Source organism: Fusarium coffeatum (genome assembly GCF_003316985.1).
Source record: "Fusarium coffeatum strain FIESC_28 chromosome Unknown BRIP53273_contig_180, whole genome shotgun sequence".
Taxonomy (NCBI): domain Eukaryota; kingdom Fungi; phylum Ascomycota; class Sordariomycetes; order Hypocreales; family Nectriaceae; genus Fusarium; species Fusarium coffeatum.
This window is the reverse complement of record NW_022157973.1, coordinates 116,374-137,502: the sequence shown is the minus strand read 5'-3', so window position 1 is coordinate 137,502 and position 21,129 is coordinate 116,374. Positions and strand designations below refer to the sequence as shown.

Sequence of the window (21,129 nt, the reverse complement as noted above, 5' to 3'; positions counted from 1 at the left end):
AAAAAAAAAAAAAAAAAACCAACCCGGGGCGTATCCATGTTCAGCAATTGGGCCTGGTGATCAAACGCCAGTTGCATGCAGGCCCAAGACCCGTCTGAACACATGGAAGTGTACAGTACAGTACAGTTCATTCCAGTCCAACACAGTATCAGTCCTCAGCTTGTCATCGTACGACGGGAAGAAGCGAGAAAAGCCTTTCCCCAGACGATTGTGATGTCGCAGAGTGTGTCATGTGGGGGAAAATCATATCCGAATCCAGCCTGACAGGCACCTTTCTTCAGATGTTCCAAGCTTCGCGAAGAATCCGAAGAGGCTTTATTGTGTTGGTGTGATAGACTGACTGACAACTAATCTTGCAGTAACTGTGCAACGTTCTCCCAAGTGTTGCGTCTGCGTCTTCCCTTCGGAACGTCCATGTCGAAGCCGTTCAAGAAAGCGTTGTTGACCCCAGTCTCGACGTCATTATGGGTACTAACTAACAGAAACCCCGTCAGTCCCCTCAATTCAAGCGCATAAAGAGACCCGCCGCTGATTGCGGAGCGGAACCGATCGTCATTCAGGGTCGTTCAATGTCTGGACCAGCGTGTCGAGACTGTTCTGTATGACAGCAAGCGTCCTCAAGATCTGGAGTCTCGGCTCGAATCAAGAGTACAGTAAAGAATAGAATAATTTCAATGAGTAAATATGTGGTTCAACCAACTAACCAACCTTCTGTAGTACCTTTGATTAAAACACTGCCGCTAGTTGGTACAGTCTTCGGGTCCTCCGACCTCATGGCAGTGGATTGATGGTGGTTGCATGTTCATTTTCGTCCATAAATACAGAAGAGCGGTTTCTCTTCGTCTGTCGTCCAATGCGGCGCAATTGGTTAAATGATACAAGTCGTGATCGTGCGTTGCTGAGGTTGTAATCCGGTTCTGATGTAACAGAACCCCCCACCCACGTGTACTTGCAGCCAGGTGGTGTACTGAGGGAGACAAGCAGTTGTCGATATGACATTTGCTTTCAACCTAAAGTGTCAGTTGCAACATTCTCATTGCCGCGTCGAACAGAATCTAAAGAGAGAAGGTGTCTGTGATGCTTCTTATGGACATGAATGTGGTAGAAGCATTCCAGAAAGCTTGATCAATTTATCGGCGATTCATTGAACCCGTTGGCAATGTACTGTAAGTAGGTTGCCTCAGTGCAGTTGGTATGCATGCGTGGATCGTTGATAGTCTCAGTGGTGTTGCGGCTGCACGGATAAAATCGAATGCCACACACCAGACGGGTATGATCTGACGGGTACTCGCCGGCGTCATGATATTGCTGAGGAACCCGCGTTTAATTCTTCATATCATGATAAGAGCTATCACGTGTGCAAGATCTTCTGATTCCTGCTCGAGGCAGGCACATACATAGTAGTTAGGTACTAAGGCAAGTGCCCCTCGTAGAATGACAGACAAAGTACCTGCTTGATGATACCAGGACTTGCACCTAGGTACTTGAGAAGGACAAGATGAACCCAGAAAGTTGTGTTGTACTTCCCCAACCCACCATCATACCTAATTCTTGAATTGCACAATCGAAAATGCTTTTCAACGTTGAAAGAGTGGCATGTCTACACTGTTACTCTCCAGTAGCTTAGTATATAACATTATCTGCATCTTGTTTCTAATGGAACGCGTATGATTTGGCTTTAGCTATCTACTTCGAAACGCGTCAAGAGTATCATGCGATTTATCGGTTCCTGATACCTGCATATAGAACGATCAACGGCAGCATTTGCCAACTATCAGATCCTGTTCTCTGTCCAACCTTTAGATGATGTAGATAGTAATGGAGGCCACGCTGCAATAGTGGCTAATATCAATCGACTATGACCCCAACTCTGACATCAGATCATGACAGATGATGCCTGCATAGGTGTTTCGACATGCTTTGGCATGATTCGTTGTCTTGCTATCAAGTCAACAGTAGGTACGGATAGCTGTTATTCATCTTATAGAGGCGCTTTGCGAAACACATGCTTCCCGAGAATCGGCTGTAACCGAACATTCAGTGCAACTAATATGGTATCCACGATGGCCCAGGTAAGGTACACCGGCAGTCACAGTTTATCTGGTCGATCGATAGAGATACATACGAACGACTTACATCTGGTCAACTCACGCTTACCACTTCAGGTGTACAGCTGAACTACAAACAGGGACGCATGTGACTAATAGCATTCACTTTCGCTTACTCAACAATGCAGAGACCCAGTGCTCCGTATGTAAAGTAGGCAAAGGTTCTTTTGACACATATTATACGTCTCTAACAGCCTCACCACAGGTTAATGGAAAGCATCTCGTCGTTCATTCGTTTTGCTTCACAAAGCCCGTGGAGAGGATAAACTCAAAGGGTTCTAACATAAGCTCCAAGTCTTTCCAAGGATCCATATGTTACTTCGGCCTAGACATTGGAATGAAAGCTGAACGATACCATGAACAGAATAATTGTGGCTAGCCTCAGCCGCCTATCATTTGAATATTATCAATTCCAGTGCATTTTGTACATACGAGGTCTGCAAGAACACCAAAGTCGTCGGCAGATAGCTTAACCGGAAGCTCGATCGTACCCTTCGTAGTCCTAATGTCACGCTTCCCAAGTTCCTCAACGCCATAGCTGAAACAGGGTGTCACGCACGTCGGCAGTAAGCAAAGTCGGTCCAGAGCAGGGAGAACGCCCCTGGCTGCTTATCTTGTTGCTTGCAGCTCAAATGGCAACCCAGATGAGCATGACGACAACGTCAAGACCCTTGCCCTCGCCGCCGTCGTACTTGAAGGTCCACATGCCGTCCTTCTTCTCGTCCCAGTAGGCACCGGTAGCGCTGTGCATTCCTCGTCGGCCAACGTGAGGCTTGCCGTCGGTGGCAGTAGCTTCGGAGCTGGTGGAGATGTGAGGCTCCTGAGCTTGGGTCTCGGTGCCGCCACGGGGCTTGTTCAGGGCGGAAGTAGGGACAAGGTGCTGCACGATGGTGCTGTTGCAGGCGAACTTGAACGAAGGAGCAGAGGCACCTTCAGGGGTCGACTCGGAGATGACAGCCTTCAGTACGGAGCTCTACATGCACGGTTAGTATCCGAGATAAGAGCTTGTCGCAGCGGTTTCTTTTCAGCCTACAATGATTGTTGAGTTCCATTGCTCGGTCTTAGCATGGTCGTAAAAATCAGCACTGCCGATGGCGCTGTTACAAGCCTACAGTCGTTGATATCAGTACGGGCGCGTTGGAAAATACGGTCGTTTTTGACGTCGGCGGTAAGCAACGACCTGGGGAGTAGCATACATCGGTGGCGATCTGCTTGAGACGGTTGGCGGGAATAGGCTGGGAAAAGATTAGCTTTCATATGGCGGTTCAACGGTTGCTGCACGTACAGGAGTTGCCATTTTGAAAGTAGACGTGAGTATGTAGTTGAGTGATCAGAGTTTAGAAACCGGGGTTGGTGGATGGCGTGGTGGAGGATCAGATGGATAGTCCAGGTACGGATACAAGTAGAAGAAAATGGTCGGTCAGCAAACAAACAAGCGTCACAGCCCAGCGGTCACTTTGTTATCTACATGCTTGCTTTGCCTTTGATTGATAGGCAAAATCTTCTTGCACAACCCATGTTGTATTTCTTCGGCATCAACTCTAATTTCTTCAACATCATGCGTCTGGCAACGCACTTAAATGCATATAGTCTCACATGATAAACAAATAATATTGTCTTGCTGGTCTTTGTTTTGATCTACCAACCCAGGAAGTCCTTCCTCTTTCGGCGTAGGTGAATTGCGATAGAGCTACGCACGTGATCCGACAGACAACGAGCTTCCATTGGTCGGATCCGATTCGTTGAAATTCAAGTCGTCTTTGGAGCTGTTTTGAAGCTTTTGCCATGATGAAGATGAAGCTGCATGAAGCACCTATCTCTTCTCAACTTCTTTGAACAATTAGATACGCTGGTAGTTTCAGGTCAGGTATCAATGGCATGGCTCCTCCATCTTCCAATTGGACGTCATGGAGACGCGCACTGATGTCTCAACAGCACTTCTAGTGTCATGGATCAAGATCACAGTCTAATTGCTGCTTGCCATAAGTTCTAGTGCGAGATTTATATTCAGAAAATATGAAAAACACGAAGATAATCGACATTCAAATTTCTATTATATTGGGTCGTGAGAAGGAATATTAGTAGACCTGTACCTGCAGCTGTTCTCGCAACCTGGACAGGGAAGATGCGTGCTGCCGTTTTATCCAACCAATGAACCACGTGCCTTCTCAAGCAGGATCAAGCTTGCAGAAACAGACCGAGAAGTGGGGCTGTCGCATCTGCTCCTCCCGTCGCTATTATCGTACCTACATAATAGACGACTTCACTTCAACCTTTTTCTTCCAATATTTTCTTGCCAAGTGAAACGCTCATTCGCCAATTGCGTCAGTTTCTCATTATCGATTGATCGGTTAATTCAACTTCTAGTAGCAGTATAACCGTACAATCGGCAGAATCTCATTTGTTTCTTCAATCACTTGCTACTCCAGCTATCAAATACTACCAACAACAACCGACTTCATAATGTCTTCTCAACCACTTCTCCAGACCACCCCGGGTACGTCACCACAAGACACCATCAATCTATGCCGTTAATTTGTCAACAAACTGTGTATTCTAACGTAAAATCTAGGTAAGCGCATCGCCCTGCCAACTCGTGTTGAGCCCAAGGTCTTCTTCGCCAACGAACGAACTTTCCTGTCATGGCTCAACTTCACCGTCATCCTGGGCGCCCTTGCCATTGGTATGCTCAACTTCGGTGACAGAGTCGCCTTTATCTCGGCGTTTCTCTTCACCGGCGTCGCTATGTGTACCATGGTCTACGCACTCATAACCTACCACTGGCGAGCCAAGTCTATACGAATGAAGGGACAGGCCGGTTTCGACGACCGTTTCGGCCCTACTGTTCTGGCCATCATCCTTCTCTTGGCCGTCATTGTCAACTTCGTCCTCCGAATTACCGACAAGTCCAAGAACCACTCTAACTAGTCAACTAGCTTGGCAACAACAAAGGTTACAGATGCAGCAACTGGGTGTTACACGAAGCAGCGTGCGAATGGGGTGAACGAAGCGACGAGATCAAAACAAGTGGGTGGATGAATACAAAGGTGTATTGGGCCGTTGGCGTTCGAGCCGGGTTTTCTTTTTCTGTATATTTTCTCCATGCAGTATTTTTGGTTTAAATAGGCATAAGCGAAAGCAGGATGGTTTTATTCCTTGCGCCGGGTATCTTGAATGATGTGCTAGATGAGTTTTCCATAACCATGATAATTGCTGCTCCAAAACGCCGAATCATCCATCCGCGAGTATCGAGTATGGAACTCAAAGCATACTCGTGGGTTTAACCAAATTTAGTTTGTTGACCCTGATTGAACTGTGACACTGTTCTTCAACTTCAGTTCCGGTATGGGCGTGATCGAGAGGAAAACCCTCATTGACTTAATGGTCCGAGGAGAAGGGCGAGGCAACACGGCGTCTTCGAATCGGCTGTGCATGACTTCAAATTCGTCGCTGTCAGAATCGTCGCCATTGTTCATTGCGCCGTCCTCAAGTATTGTCTCCTCAACAATGTCCTTCCGCCTCGGCTTTTCTGGTTGGTCGAAAAGCTGGTTGTACTGATAGTACGGTTTTCCCTCCTCGCTCAAAACACGTTTGCATTTTTCCACCACTGTGATGAGTTTGCAAACATCATCTGTGCGTGCATATAGCAAAGCTACTAGTGGACGGTCGCCCTGGGCTAGTAAGTGATTGGCAACATATGTAATACGCTTCTTGATTTGTGTTGATGATATAACCGAAGCAGGAAGGACATCGTATCTGGGTTTGAGCTCGGCAATGATGGATTCGTGAGGAGCTGCAAGCGCAAATGCTTGAGTCGGAACTTCGTGGCTTCGGGATCGTTTTATTGGTTGCGCATCGCTCGACAGGCTCGTGTCAGGTTTTCTCTTTCCGGAGCCCTGTTCCAGATTTGTCGCAGACATCATTGCGCGCCAATGTTGAAAGGATGATGTTAATGTTGATGTGACAGGCAGAAAAGTGTGGTTCTGGGGCTGTTGGAGTTTGGCGGGGCGTGAGCATGCAGTAGTACTTCGTTTAGGCGCCTAGGCGGCGCTACCTGTCTGAGATTTCTATTGACTGGTAGGTACCAACGTAGATTCTAATAGACGCGGGAGAGATCATTCTGAATGTCCAAATCCATTCCTAAGGTATCAAGACGTTGTAGACGAGTTCGTTACATTATTTAGAAATAAATCGAATGAGCAGACAGGGCTAGTATAGACCCGCATGCTTCTCAATCTTACATCACGTTATATGAATGTAGTTAACTTTGATCGAGCTTTGGACTTAAGAGCATTCATTGGATTCTTGCAGGAGACAGTTATCCAATACCAGTCCAGTTTTGAACTGAAGTTACCAATAGGTAGATCTCTGCATTACAACTTAAGCCTCACCTCAAACGCACGTGGTTGATGGTCACGTGAAAGAGCTCTTAGAAATTAGTACCTGGTAAGTGTGGCTGAGAGATTTGCGCCATAGAATAAGTCATGCCTTTAAGGTCTGAAATAGTTAAGGTTATCGAATCATCAACTCTTTGTAGGCTCTCTCCTGCCTCTTTAGCTTCAAGCTGACATATGCCTGGCTCCTCTCGCCTCTTCTCGTTGCCTTATTGGTTTCTTCTGAGGCCTATGTAAAATCTAAATCTTGAGACTCCACGAGCATGCCATCTGGCGATGTCATGGATGACGATTGTGATGTTGTCAGTGGGGCGGGGAGTGGTTCCGTAGCATGTAGAAACTCGAAGAGAATCACCATGCCGCTTACTAAAGTTTCCTGGTGGGCTCTTCCCATACTACTGTGCCTGGGTGCCTCTCGCTCAGCTTCATCAACCCTCACAGCTGAAAACCAAGGAGCTTGGGCCCAGGGCTCCTTACACTACCGCAAATAACGACGTTAAAAGACCTTGGATTGAGTCGCATGCTGTCGCAGGTTAAGGTGCTGGCATCGCATTAACAAATCCAGTCTGGCTCCCAAGCCAAGTGGAGAATAAGCGAGCTGGATGGAAGTGGCTGCAGGAACTTAGAAAGGGAGCCCCATCAAGGCTGGCCATCATGTCCTACACACCAATATGTCTTGCTCTAACCAAACGTGTCTCGTAAATGGTTGCACTGTCAGACACCCAAGTCTCGTCCCGAAGCCGAGTGCAGGAATGATTGCCTGCTGGGAAGCAACAACATGTGACAGAAAGACAAAAGTGCGAGACATACAAGCGAAAGCTGTATAGGTAGGTAGGTAGGCACGGTAAAGCAATAAGGCCACAAGAACAGGCATTCTTGGTAATGTTTTCAGAGCAGGCAATACAACGAGATGGCTTAAATACCAAGAAGAAGTGATGGAATGGGTTGCACTGTATTGTATTAGGGACCCGCACAACCTATTCCATTATACTTTCGAGTCACTGTCTAAAGTCAAAGATGCTTTGTTTTGAATCGCTGAATCTGGGACTGTCATCCAAAAGTGTTGATGAGTGAATATCATTTACCAAAAGGGATGGCGGTGATAGCCGTCCCCGGCATGCACTGACTCTCGTTCCACGGTACCTATTCTTGTTCAGCGTCGAATCTTGATACATGACAGTTCTGTAATAAGCAAAATAAAGAACCTTAGAGAGTCACCGATAACATGGATCCATCAACTCTACGGATCTCTTCCTGTCCTATCGTCGAGCTTATTCGATCTAGGACTCGTTTGTTATCGTCTCGTAACCAAGCAGGGAAGCGAGACCGGGGCATTAATCTTGGTCTAAGTGGAGGTAACCTAGATAGCTGTAAGTTGACAGCCTACCTGCGAAACACGTCTGAAGCAGTAAACAAACAATGATCGCGGTGTGAAGATTCCAGCCAAAACCTTGAATATAGAGCATCTAGGCATACCCTATGGATAGGTACTCTGTAGTTATCTACGAATGTCTGCAGACTTTGGCCAGATGTAGATATTCAATACTCGCATCAATGTACAATGCTTGGGGAATGATGGTGTTTACGACTGTTGCCCTGCTCCAGAGCGACGGAGTGGTGGTGTGGCTCGTTTAGTGGATAGCTCCTTTTACCTAGCGTTCTCGTTCAGGGCTGCCCCTGCTGCTTGGCTGTCCACTGTTCCACTCACCCAAAAACCAATATCGCCCCGGGGCGCCCACCAACAACCTGCCAATGGACCGCTGGTCCCCCCAGGTCCCCCTAGGTTCGGGCTTGTTTAGCCTACTCGACGGCTCCCAACAGGCTTCGCCTCAAGTCTGCGTTTTGTGGGTAGACATCCTACCTTTCATTCAATCAGAAGACGTCCTTCGTCGATCTCTCAGTCAATCAGGGAGGAAACCCAGCACACAAGCACCACCAAAACAAGACGAGACCCAAGCGTCCAGTCGTCACCCTCGCTGTTACTGCGTAGGTATCCGTAGGTTGCTTTGCTTTGCGCTGCGTTCTGCTGCACTGACTGAAAGTCGACCGAATCAACCAGCCCAAATCCTGAGGTCTCATCTCATCACGCAAGTGCCACCTGCTTCCCCCTTCTTTCCTGCCCTGCCTGTCCTGAGGTTTTGACTTTATCCCCATTTTCCCTGGACGCGGCGTCAGACTCCCGCAACAACAATTCCACTTCCCTTCCATTCCACTCTCCCTCTTCCCCCGTTATTGATTTCCCTTTCGCACCTTCCTTTGCCTGTACCCCCGTGTTCCTGCCTTTTCTATTGCTGCCTCACCACCACAACCTAATCTTGCCTCTTACACGCTCTCTCCGTTCATCTCATCCCAATCTCCCTCCCTCATACATATTCTGACACTCAAAGAGACATCTCTTTGTTACCCTTTTCTCAGAAGCAACAAATCGAGGCTTTCGCTAGTGCTCGATTACTTTCCTCTCTTCTCAGGCTCTTTTTTTGTCGCTTTGAGCCCCTGGTCGCTGCCGTCGCTGGCTGACCCGATCTCCTCTCCGGTTCTGGCCTGTTTTGAGGGGCCACATCATCACCCCCTTTGCGCCAAATTCCGATTGTCCGACTTTCGATTACGTCAGCCACGCTTGCGCCACAATCAGCTCAACAAATTCGCACCAAGCTTCGCACCTACCTGCATCTGCAACGGTGCATTTCTGCCTGTCGCATTGCTTTAAACGCTGATCACGGCTCTTTGTCGTAAAACGTTGTGTTTCTTGACATCCAGTCAAGAACTCCTCATGTTTCGATTCTTCTCATCTGAATCAAGGGGAAGCGACAAGACGCCGCAGGCGCCACAACCGATCTCAGAATTAGTAAAGCCATTGCAGCCACGCCCGTCGCCAAACACGACAATAGCGTCGCCTACCACACAGCCTCCCAAGCGGAGGCGACTGAGCACCGACGACTCTGATGAGTCTTCGAATGTAAATGCGCCGGCTAAGCGCATAAAACCTGACCAGCATTCTGTCGCCGACACTCTTGAAGTATCCGACGTAACGATGCAAGGAAACTCTACGATCCCTGGCATGGAGAGTGCTCGTGATGAGATTCGCCATCAGTTTGGTCTCGAGATATTGCTAAAGCATGATGAGCTCCGGCTCATTAACCAGGAACTCGCTAAATGCCAGGTTGCCCTGGAGCAGTTACGACGGTGTCACCTCATTCCTTATCCTGTGAATTGTCCAACTCCTGAACAGATGATGAATGTCAGTGCTGGTAAGGGTCCGGCTGTGCAGTCACGTCCAGGAGAGTCTATACCTAGATGGGCGCCTCCGTTCGGTGTTGTTGACGGTCCCTATGCAAGACATTATGCCAAGTGGCTCATTCCTGACCCTTCTTTCGATGGACAACAACCTGAGTGGCAATTTACTCCAGAGGCTTCGCGCGCAAGGGCTTCTCAAAACGAGGGACGAACGACAAGAAACAGCTTTGCTGAACCTGTCACCGCACTCAAAGGTCGTTCGGCTCGTGGAGCTGGCAGCCAGAAACTACATTCCCTGTCCAGCGGTTACCCTCAACCGAAAGACAAGGCTGGTCCATGTATATTGAAGCGTGCTGATGGGCAGACAGTCAAGCTGGTTTGTATTGATTGCCATCGTGAAAACTTCTCAAGTACCCAAGGATTCATCAACCACTGCCGGATCGCTCATAAGCGTGACTTCAAGAGTCATGAAGAAGCAGCAGTGCATAGCGGTCACCCTATCGAGGTTGCTGATGCAGGGGCGGCCGTTGGTGAAGAGAAGGTTGCTGCGCCTTCCGCACCAATCCCTTCTGCTGCGTTCGTGCATCCGTTTGCCCGTCCTGATATCACGGAGCAACAGGCATATGTTGCTCTGAGATCGAGAATCTCTGATTCTTTGAAGCTGTATCACGAAGGCAAGCTGCCTGGTGTAACACACATCCCTTCACTACCCGACAAATCCCAACAGCGTGAAGCTCGGAAGGCTGCCTCGGCGGACGAAACCCCGGGCGTACCCCATCTATCACGTCTGCTGCAAAGTCGGAAGTTCGACGGAAATCTGCATGAACTTGTTGCGGATGCTACAACAAAGACGCCTATGGAAGACATGACTTCTGGAGAAGAGTCCGAACTTGTTGAAACACCCTCCGAGGTCAACGACATAAAGGGCTCTCCCGTTGTGCGAACGCCTGTTGTTATGCGCGTGCCTGCAAAGGCCACTAATTCTACTTCCGTTGTGGACACAACCCGCTCAGCCAGTAGCAAGGGGCGTGCTCCTCCTGCTGTTGCTTTCAAGACTCCTTCAAGCTCCAAGCCACATGGCACCACTGCCGTGCTCTCGGACGAAGACCTGGACATGGAGGATGCTGACATGAGTCCCAACACAATGATCAGCAATAATGCACCCTCTCTGGTTAGTGACGACGGAGAGTACGACGACACGGATGATGGCTCCTCGGTATCTGGCGCCAGTGATGCCCTCGACACCGAGTCAGTATCAGACGTGGCAGAGATAACACTAGACGACGATCAAGATCCACGTTCCCTGCGTCGAGAATCAAGTGGTGTATCGGGTGCTGTGAGGCTCCGTAAGGATGATCCCAAGCATATTACTTTGATGACACCCGTCAAGAATAATGCCAGAGAACGACGACCACGCAAGGTCTAAATTGTTTGAGGCTTTCCATTCTTACGTGTGCCAGTCATCCGATCTGGATGGGTTCTCATAGCCATAAACTGTTGGATTTCTCTTTCTTCTTGAAATTTCACTTTTCACCATTATCACTTTTAGTCAACTTTTTATGAATACTGCCTGGGAACAGGCCACGATTAAGACACGACGGCTGCATGGTCACAGCCTCTTACATACGAAAAACATGGGGTATTGGGGGCGTCTTGGTGGATTACAAAGTTTGGGAAACATTGTTTTTATGCTGTTTTGTGTTACATAGACAAGCACGTATATCTTTTTGGGCGCTTTAGGACAGCGTATTTGAACTGGGAACATGCCTGGTTCGGTGTTGTTAAACATTCTTGTTCCGCTATTGCTTTGTTGGGCGATAAGTCCTGGAGAAGGGTTATCCTACACCATTGCCATTATATCAGGCAGACTTGGAGCTGCTCGCCCATCTGTTGCTGTTGGTATAGAGTAAGCAAAGAAGAAAAGTTGACAATACACCCTAGTATATTATATCCCTCCCTTGTTCGTGAATATCTAGATTTGTCTGCATCTCCTCCTGACTGGCCGAGTACTGTATTGAAGTTTGCAGTATGGTACATGTGATTTGTCTACTCTGTGTCTCCGCAAGCAAGTACAGTTAGGAAGATCGCCAGTGGCGCCGCCCAGTTTGGGGTATGTACATAATATTGTTAGCTTCCATTTGATTACCTAGTCTTAATTAAAGTTGCAGGGTCGAAGCACAATCGCTCCATTAGGTAGTCCAAAACTTGGAGCAGCAAATCACTGTACATCTTCGGATGGGCTAGGTAAACTACGTGAACACGACTTGCATGAATGGGCGCGATGCTTAATAAAGGTAAACTGGACCGAAGTTTGGTCCATAGTTTATTAATTAATGAATTAAAAGATTAATCGTTTAATATTCCGTCGATGCATAACTTTTACCATAATATTCATATCAATTCCATACATAATCCGTCCAAATGTTTATCGTGACCCCTTTTTTTGCAACTCGACTTTATAGGATAGCAGCAACAACACCAGCGACGGCGAGGAGGACACCAGCAGTGTTGCGAGCCTTGTCAGCAGCGTTGTTGGTGTTCTCAGCGGCGGCGGCAGACTCAGTCGCTGTGCCGGTCTCCTCAGCATCATCGGACTCAGTAGCGGAGGCGTCCGAGGCAGTAGCTGTGGCAGAGTTGGTCTTTGTGGCCTTGGTGGCAGTTCCGTAGAGAGACTGGTTCTGGCAGTTGATTTGAACCTGAGTCTTGGCAGAGCTGGCGCGAGGGTCATCGGGACAGTTGTTGAAGCAGCTACAACGACGTTAGACAAGAGTCATATATTATATATTGACTTGAATTAAACTCACGTAGCAACAGCCTCATAAGCAGGGCAAAGGCAGTCCCAGTCATTGGCCTTGCAGTCCTCAACCTTGGCGTTCTCGGTCTCGAGGCATCGCTTGACGATGTAATCGGCGTCACACTCGCCAGAGGCGGAGGGGGCAACAGCACCTGAGTCGGTAGTGGACTGAGCAGCAGCAGCAGCGGCAAAGAGGGCGAGCGACCAGAAGAACTTCATGATGGCGGTTGTGTAAGTGAATTGAGAGGATTGAGGGTTAGGTTAGGAGGATAGTAGTGGTAAGATGGAAGAAACGGAGACTGAAGTACGGATAGAGACACTGTAAAAGAGGAAGGGAGGAACCAAGCTGATATATAGATTGAGGAGGAGGAGGCGTTTTTTAATCATACAGGCGAGAGTACGGGGGATATTAGCAACAGGGCCTAGTTTTAACATCGTGCCTTTTTTTTGCTCCAGGTCTGGTCTGGTCTGCCGTCCCACCCCCAACCATTACCAGACCAGCCATTGCGACTAGGGCCCATGACAAGTACAGTACTAGACATGTACAATAATTGCAGGGGTTGACTGACCGTTCTTGTCTTGAAAAGTTGAGTCTTTTGAGTCCCGAGGGCAAAAGGAGGACATGCGAGTTGCCGTTGGTTAGTGGTTAGTGGTTTGTGGTTTGTGGCTTGAGCTCTGGCGCCTTTTGTGCTGTGTCTGTGTCGATCGTGTTTGTTTATTTTGTTTTGGCCTGTTTTGGTTTGTTTATTATTTACTCCTACCTGTGCTCAGGGAAAACATTCTCCCATATCTACTCTCAATACTTGCCTAGGTACTTACTTGGCATATGCATCCACGGTGTTCCATTTCATCTCCATCTGCAATACAGATAAGACAAGATTCTATCGACCGCCAGTTGGAAAGATGAGACCAGCCTGCAAAGACACGACGTGCATTCTGTTGACGATGGTCCCGTCAGCAAGTGGAGATTAAGTGACCCATGTCCCTGTGTCGTTCTCTTGTGATCCTCCAACGGGAAGCTTTAGCAGTTGTTAATCCCTGACAGACGTCCCTGCATGGAGAAGATGGTGGCCGGCTAGTGCGCTCTAGTCTAGAGGTAGGTGGTCTGGTCCTCTGGTGCTCCATTAGGGGGAACGAGGAGGCTGAACCGCGATAGCAGTGCGCAGTTCTTGTGATATGTGACATCCATTTGTATCTTTACCTCAGCTGTCTTGCTTTGTCGTGCTATAAATATTATGCAGTGAGCCATCAGTGGTCAGAGTGCCATACTTCAAGGTGTATGTAACTGTAACATTGATCGTATGGATACGCCATGTCCTGATCATCGTCTTTCTTGTCCCTTCTCGTGCTGTACCGTGCGCTCGGTTGCCCAGCCAGATCCATCGGTGTGTGGACAGATACTCCTGTACGGATACATACCTGGAGACGCCGCCAAAAGTCCCTAACCAACTCCGTTCAACTCAACAACTCACCTCGCCTAGATACCCAAACTGGCATGCGTATCATGATGGAGCCAGTGGATAGACGTAAACTTGAGGTCGGGGCTTTGCTCCGGCATCTATGTATTGATTGTACTGTAGTGGCCTGACCCACTGGCCTGGGCGGCCATGAAGAATGACCAGCAATACTTGATGCAGTCAGTGTTGGAACAAACATGTCGTGCATTGACTGCTACCTACGTGAGATCCCTCAGCAGTCTCGTATTCCCTGCGATCCATCTGTTATTCTTCATGTTGGGGAAAAGATGGAGGCCTACGAACAGGTCATCATAACAACAACGTGACGGATCACACGCACACAATCGTATCCAAATAAAGTACAGCAGGTGCTTCATCTAGCAGTACACGTTATCTTCTCGACTCACTTACTTTACATCTGTATTGGCTCAGCCATTGACTTTGCCATCTTTGTACGACCCTGACTCAGAAAGCCATGTTGAGGAAAAGCATCTCCCACATATGATAGCTGTCGACCTCCTAGCCTCATCCTTTCTGGAATTTGGGAAATGTGGTTCAGCTATAGATGACTTCTATGGTGTTGTTGCGATAAACATCAGCCACTAGACAGGCAGTGGTATTAAATCAGGCAGAGATATCCGGCAGATACATTTTGGAAGCTATCTATTCTACCCAATACCAAGAGCCGTTTCATTCATATGAATGGAAGCTATAAATACTACCTATGAAACTGCTAACAGTGCAACGGGCAGCTTTAAGCTGTCTACCTACTAACCTACGCCATTGCCCCACACCAGCTTAATACCTAACAAGCGCAGTACCCCTCTACGCCCCTCCATCCAAGAATCGCATCCCCCACGTTTCACAACAACACCTCCTATCAGAAGCTGACGACATCTCGACTTCCAAGTTCAGGCCCAAATCCCAGGCTCTTGAACTGGTCTTTTTGAATCTACATATCTTTCTCCAGCAAACATATCCTCCTATCGCCACCATGGCTTCTCCCTCCATCTCTCTCGATCGTGTCCTAGCGGCAGTCCCAGTTACAAACCGTGGTCAACCAACTCAAATCTCGGCCGACTCCAAGGGTCAACGAATAGCTTATCCTGTATGACGCAGCTTCTGTGAGCATCGTATCTGATACAAACGGGATCGCTGACCCACGCAGTGTGGAAAATCAATCTTTGTTCGCTCCATCGATAATCCCTCCGACGCAAAGGAATACACCGGCCACACCGCTCCTACGACTGTTGCGCGCTTCGCGCCCAATGGCTTCAAGGTCGCCAGTGGTGACTCGAGCGGAATGCTCAAGGTATGGGAGCCCGAGTCTATCGAAAGCACAAGAGGAGAGTATGGTATCATTTCTGGCCGTCTAAACGACATCGCCTGGGACGGCGAGTCGCAGCGTGTTATTGCTGTAGGCGATGGTCGCGAGCAGTTCGGCCGCTGCATTACGGCTGACAGCGGAAACTCTGTTGGCGAGATCATTGGCCACTCCAAGTCAGTCAATGCTGTTGCCATGAAGCCTCAGCGTCCTTTCCGGGCTGCTACCGTTGGCGATGATGGCAACATGGTCTTTTACCATGGAGCTCCCTATAAGTTTAACAACAAAAGCGCTCAGCACACTGGCTTTGTTCTAGGTGCTGCTTACTCCCCTGATGGAAACACACTAGTTACTGTTGGCGCCGACAAGAGAATACAGCTTTACGATGGAAAGACTGGTGAACCTACCAAGGATATTGGGCAAGGCGAGCACACCGGAAGTATCTTTGCTGTATCGTGGTCGCAAGATGGTAAGAAGTTCGTCACGGCCAGTGCTGACCAAACTGTCAAGCTCTGGGATGTCGATGCCGGCAGCGTTATCCAGACCTGGAAGTTCGGATCGGATGCTAGTGTTGGTGATCAGCAAGTCGGTGTCATTTTCGTTCCTGGTCGTAGCGACGGCCTTATCATTAGCCTTAGCCTGGATGGTCACCTCACATACTTGACCGAGGGCAAGGAGGAGCCTGTCCGCGTTGTCTACGGTCACAACAGAGGCATTACCGCCCTATCAACTGCATCAAACGGTAAGGGCGCTGACCTCTGGTCTGGCAGCTTCGATGGCCGAGTGTGCCACTGGGATGTCAAAACCGGCATTGCTTCGGTTGTCGATGGTCAGGCACACACAAATCAGGTGGCTCAGTTCACCACTGCCGATGGCAAGGCTTTCAGTGCGGGCTGGGACGATAATCTCCGAATCGTTGACGAGTCGGCCAAGACCTTCCTAGGTTCTTCCATCAAGCTACAAGCTCAACCCAAGGGTGTGAGCGCGGCCAATGGACTTGTTTATGTCGCAACCTACTCGGGTGTGTCCGTTTACTCTGGTGAGAAACTGGTTAGCGAGCAGTCGTTTGAATACACTCCCGGAGCCATTGCGGCATCTGGTTCTTTCGTTGCTGTTGGAGCTGATGAGAATTCGGTACGCATTTACAATGCTGGCTCTGATGGCAAGCTCCAGGAGATGAATGCACTTAGCAACCCAACCGGTACCATCTCGGCGCTTGCGTTCTCCAAGGACGGCTCCCACCTGGCTGCTGGAAACAGTGTTGGAAAGATTTATGTCTATAGCGTTGGGAGCTGGGAACTGGTGGCAGACCGCTGGTCGGCTCACACTGCCCGAGTTACCTCGATTGCCTGGGACGACACGGGCGCTTATGCTGCCAGTGGCAGTCTCGACACCAACGTCTTCGTCTGGTGCTTGGAGAAGAAGAATCAAGGCAAGCGCATCAAGGCTGCCAATGCTCACAAAGATGGTGTTAATGGTGTGGCCTGGATTGAAGGCGGCAAGGTCGCCAGTGCGGGAGGAGATGCTAACGTGAAGATCTGGAGCGTTCAGAACCTGCCTTGAACTAAATGACTTCCTAAAGTAGACTCAATTGATCATCGCAAAGGGATGACCGAAAACAGATACACAACATAGATGCGCATTCCAACGCCAAGACTCCAGAGCATATGACGTCCAGATCGAGAGTGAAAGCATATCCCCTTGAGCCGTACATCGTACGTTATCAGATCGCAGATAGCGCGCTCAGCGGGTTCCAAATTACTAATCGTGAACCATCGTGGCATTCTCTTCTCTAGACACCTCTACAGGGGCAAGATCCCACAGGCGGAGTTTGTCAGACTCTTGCGAGAGGATTTTGTTGGCGGGCCATCGAGTTTTGTTCTCTTCCCATAGGAGCTCCACCTTATGTATGGCTCCTTGAAGGTCTTCGGTGCTATTTCGTGTAAGAACATGTACTGATCAACATGTCTTGGATTGTCATACCTCCCAGAGCTCATGATAGCGTACCCCTCCTTGGAGAGATGCTTTGCCATCTCTGTTTGGTGATCATCCAGTAGTTGCGTGTTTGGTACTACAATTATGGGCAATCCCATTTTCCAAGCATCCAATATTGTGCCAGTACCTAGAATTTGTGAATGAATATTCCAGAAAAACGTTCGTCTTACATACCAGCATGAGATATCACAAGTCCTAACTCTCGTTTCCCTTCCAACCTCTTGCACAGAATCATCTCCTCTTTCATGAGATTTTTCTTCACGTCAAAAACATCGATGATGAGGCCCGATGGAACTTGATCTTTAGAGAGAGCGAGTTGTTTACTTGCCGAAACGGCATCTGGTCCGCACTGGACATGCAGCTCAGTGAACCCTTGGGAAGCGATATACTGCCAGAACTCGGGTGAAAGCACTGAGTCGATAAGTGCTCTGAACCCAGCTGTAGCACCAACTGTGACCAGACAAACGCGTCGTAAGCTGGAAGCGACCATCCTCGATGAAATAATTCACGAGACAAGAGTAATAAGAAAAAATTAAAAAGATAAAAGGGGTTTGTTGTCAATGTTGAAGTTAAACATGTACTACCAATAGGGTAGGACATTCGTGTAAGAGGTCGAAGCGGTTAAACATCGGAGCTCCGGCAACGCAGATGTGCTTGGTGCTACAGCCAAATTTTTGAACGCCGCCAAACCATTTTCTAAACGAATGACAATTCGACGCAGCCATTGCTCCCCTTGACCGATTTGCAATGGCTTCAGTATCGGCAGCCGTAAGGCTATGCGCTGCGGCCTGCCGCAGGGCGCCTCGAATCCAGCAAATTTCCCGGTCTCGGCAGATCATCCGACAAAAGTCTCTTGCCCAGCGGGCATTTACCACATCGACAATAAGATGGGCTCGAGAGGAGGATCAGCGCCAGGACGATGTCGAGGAGGAAGATTTTGGTCCTGTGGAACTGAAGAAGCTCGAGGCTGCGCTGGCTGAGGCGTCTACTCCGGAAGGATTAAAGCAATTGGATCAGCTGGCCAAAGCGAACGGCTTCAACTCCATCGACCAATACCTGCAAAATCAGCTAGACTACCACCCTGGCTGGGCGTCTGAGGACCGATCAACGTTGGAGGATATTATGAAGGATGATAAGGGAGAAAAGCCCAACAAGCAGTCATTCTGGTTCGACGAGGAGGATCCCGAGACCAACACCGAGGAACTTGAGGAATTCGACGAGGACGATATCACATCAATGGCACACGGCAAACTTGACGAAATCCGAGAGATGCGAAAGTACGCCCGAATGGCTGTTTGGGAGCTACCTCTTCTTTCAAGTGAGCTCAGCAAAGGACTCAAACATACGAATACATACTAATAGTCTTAACAGAGTACGCCAAGCCTTTCGAGCCTCCATCCGACCAACAGGTCCTCCGATGGCGATACACATCCTACATGGGTGAATTCCACCCCGCCGAAAAGAAGGTGGTGGTACAGTTCGCTCCCGACGATCTGAAGCTCACCCCTGTTCAAACCGAGAAGCTCAAGAAGCTCGCCGGCCCCCGCTACAACCCTGAGACAGAGATCATCAAGATGAGCAGCGACAGCTTCGAACATCAAGCACAAAACAAGCGTTACCTTTCCAACCTAATCGACGAACTCATCACCGCGGCCAAGGACCCCAAGGATACCTTTGAGGACATCCCTCTCGACACCCGACATCATGTAACTAAGCCCAAGCCGCAATTTCCCAAGGAGTGGCGCATGACTGCAGAGCGTAGACAGCAGCTCGATGAGCACCGTTCGCGACTGGCTGTTGAGGATGTGAAGATGGCCGAGAGCGGCCAATTGATCGATGGTACCCAGGCTATTGACGAATACTTGACGAAAAAGTCCACCGAGGACAATAAGAAGGCCAAGGTTGAGGAGCTCGTTACTGTTGCGCCCGCAAAGAGTTCAGGTGGTAACCGCGTGAGGAGGTAAAATGACATAAAAAGAAATTCTTCTGAGACGTGTGATGTGGGATGAGATGTATTATACGCTAGATTTGGCGGGGCATGTCCCATTGTACGATGTATGTTTAAGATGGTATTTACAAGAACACGTAAAATGGGCCGCTGTAGGCTACCTACTCGAATGCCTGTGCTAACTTGGTACATTCGCGATTGCTTGAACATGGGCTTGGGAAGGTCGTTGTTGAAAATGAAGCGAGTTCTCATGACTTGGCTTCAATTCCGCCACAACTTGAGTGCCGTCATATACATCAATCGGTCAGTTGCTGAGTTCTGACTTGGTAAATTGACTTGGCTAATCGATCAACGTTGGTCTCTATGAATTCTCATCCCAATAAATAACAGACACGTCCATCAAACCTTACATTGGTAGGTTCAGTCCATGTTTTCATGATGCTGGATCTGCTGACTAAGAGCATCATGACTGCCAAGAGCAACGTGAGCAGACGTATGATCACTTTACGATTATTTCTAACTTGTGTTTAAACATTGATCATACTGCTATCTCACACGAGCACAGCTGAAGTCGAAAAGTCAGTGAATAATGAAGAGCGAATACGTGGTGAATATCGTCGTCCTGGGAGCTCCGGTTTCTGGGAAGAAGAGTTTTATACGAAGGGTGAGTTAGTATGAGAAAACTACCCTGGGTTTTGAATGGAGGATCTATTCAAATACACCGATAAAGCATATCGTTGACATACATGCCCGAATTATAGTATTGCGAGGAGGTTTTTACAGATGAATACGAACCCATTACCGAAACATCGGGGGACTCTCGCCTAGCCAATATCTCGGGCATTCCCACTCTCATCAATCTGAAGCGCATTCCATCAACATTCATCAGCTCTGACCCTGAGTCCTGTCGCTCAGCAGCCGAAGCAGATGCGCTCATCCTGATATATGAAGGCTCATCAGCAGAGAGCCTGGAGGAGGTTCAGCGCATGAGGCTCCAAGTGCTGGGTTCGCATCTTGAAGAAGCAGCACCTCCCATGGCTGTGGTTGCGGGCAAGGCGGATTGCGCGGAGGCCGCGGGACAAGCGTGGGAGCAGGGGATCGAAGAAGGCAGTGAAATCGCAGTACAGCTGGGGGCAAAGTTTGGGGTTGTATCGGCTCTTTGGGGGGATGGGGTCAAGGATGTGGTCGAAGAGTTGGCTACAAGGGTACTAGAGAAGAAGGGTGTTGATAAGGAAACTTTAATGGGTGCAGGGTCGTGATATTGGGTCTAAGTTACTACGTAGTAGAGTACCTATTCTAGTATAAAAGGTGTTCCAGGTAGCTGCACTCAAGAGCCGAGTCCTGGGGGAAGGGAATTAGTAAGACAACTATGCATCAACTGGGCCTTAGAGAAGAAGCTACAGGATAGTCTATGGAATATGCAGGTAACCCCAACGTTACACAAGACACCAATTGACTACCAACACTTCAAGTAATACAGCAGCCAAAAACGTTAACTGTCAGACCCTTTCAACACGGTCTAAGCGTTCGCAAAAAGACCAGACACCTTCTCGAGTATAAGTCATGATGTCTTTTGCTTCGACAATGTATATTGCTCTGATTGGCGCAACAACTACTGTCCTAGTAGAGTATGTATTATACGAATGTCTGAAGTTGTGAGCAATGTGGGCTTCTGTTTCACGCGCTCTAGTTAAGATAGGCTAATAAGCCACAGGTAAGCTTGCTTTACTGGCAACGGATCACCTTTGTGAGAAATCGTAAATGTCCTCATTCAACAATCGATGTGACATCCATGAAAATATGCATCGCTTCTTATTCCATTTGAAGCAGACCTCATGGCCCTAACGAGACAGTGCCTCGGCAGGATTCGAATAC

The 21,129-nt window shown here is 48.6% G+C and overlaps 8 protein-coding genes across 8 annotated transcripts; 4 read left to right on the top strand and 4 right to left on the bottom strand.

The window, feature by feature from the left end:
* Positions 1–2,736: 2,736 nt before the first annotated feature.
* Positions 2,737–3,405, bottom strand: FIESC28_08043 (uncharacterized protein; the record flags this gene model as incomplete). Its single annotated transcript, XM_031162182.1, has 4 exons — positions 2,737–3,081; positions 3,142–3,216; positions 3,305–3,343; positions 3,394–3,405. The coding sequence occupies 4 exons, from the start codon at positions 3,403–3,405 to the stop codon at positions 2,737–2,739; spliced, it is 471 nt and encodes a 156-aa protein (XP_031013805.1).
* Positions 3,406–4,571: 1,166 nt separating this feature from the next.
* On the top strand, positions 4,572–5,036 carry FIESC28_08042 (uncharacterized protein; the record flags this gene model as incomplete). Its single annotated transcript, XM_031162181.1, has 2 exons — positions 4,572–4,605; positions 4,681–5,036. 2 exons carry the CDS (start codon positions 4,572–4,574, stop codon positions 5,034–5,036), a joined length of 390 nt encoding a protein of 129 aa, XP_031013804.1.
* Positions 5,037–5,398: 362 nt separating this feature from the next.
* Positions 5,399–6,028, bottom strand: FIESC28_08041 (uncharacterized protein; the record flags this gene model as incomplete). The annotated part of the gene is made up of 1 exon (XM_031162180.1): positions 5,399–6,028. The coding sequence occupies one exon, from the start codon at positions 6,026–6,028 to the stop codon at positions 5,399–5,401; it is 630 nt and encodes a 209-aa protein (XP_031013803.1).
* Positions 6,029–9,533: 3,505 nt separating this feature from the next.
* On the top strand, positions 9,534–11,162 carry FIESC28_08040 (uncharacterized protein; the record flags this gene model as incomplete). Its single annotated transcript, XM_031162179.1, has 1 exon — positions 9,534–11,162. One exon carries the CDS (start codon positions 9,534–9,536, stop codon positions 11,160–11,162), a length of 1,629 nt encoding a protein of 542 aa, XP_031013802.1.
* A 1,030-nt stretch (positions 11,163–12,192) lies between these two features.
* Positions 12,193–12,749, bottom strand: FIESC28_08039 (uncharacterized protein; the record flags this gene model as incomplete). Its single annotated transcript, XM_031162178.1, has 2 exons — positions 12,193–12,484; positions 12,541–12,749. The coding sequence occupies 2 exons, from the start codon at positions 12,747–12,749 to the stop codon at positions 12,193–12,195; spliced, it is 501 nt and encodes a 166-aa protein (XP_031013801.1).
* Positions 12,750–14,981: 2,232 nt separating this feature from the next.
* Positions 14,982–16,874, top strand: FIESC28_08038 (uncharacterized protein; the record flags this gene model as incomplete). Its single annotated transcript, XM_031162177.1, has 2 exons — positions 14,982–15,095; positions 15,156–16,874. The coding sequence occupies 2 exons, from the start codon at positions 14,982–14,984 to the stop codon at positions 16,872–16,874; spliced, it is 1,833 nt and encodes a 610-aa protein (XP_031013800.1).
* A 198-nt stretch (positions 16,875–17,072) lies between these two features.
* Positions 17,073–17,796, bottom strand: FIESC28_08037 (uncharacterized protein; the record flags this gene model as incomplete). Its single annotated transcript, XM_031162176.1, has 3 exons — positions 17,073–17,244; positions 17,295–17,433; positions 17,481–17,796. 3 exons carry the CDS (start codon positions 17,794–17,796, stop codon positions 17,073–17,075), a joined length of 627 nt encoding a protein of 208 aa, XP_031013799.1.
* A 257-nt stretch (positions 17,797–18,053) lies between these two features.
* On the top strand, positions 18,054–20,513 carry FIESC28_08036 (uncharacterized protein; the record flags this gene model as incomplete). The annotated part of the gene is made up of 5 exons (XM_031162175.1): positions 18,054–18,624; positions 18,678–19,266; positions 19,716–19,747; positions 19,820–19,918; positions 20,038–20,513. 5 exons carry the CDS (start codon positions 18,054–18,056, stop codon positions 20,511–20,513), a joined length of 1,767 nt encoding a protein of 588 aa, XP_031013798.1.
* Between the last annotated feature and the right edge of the window lie 616 nt (positions 20,514–21,129).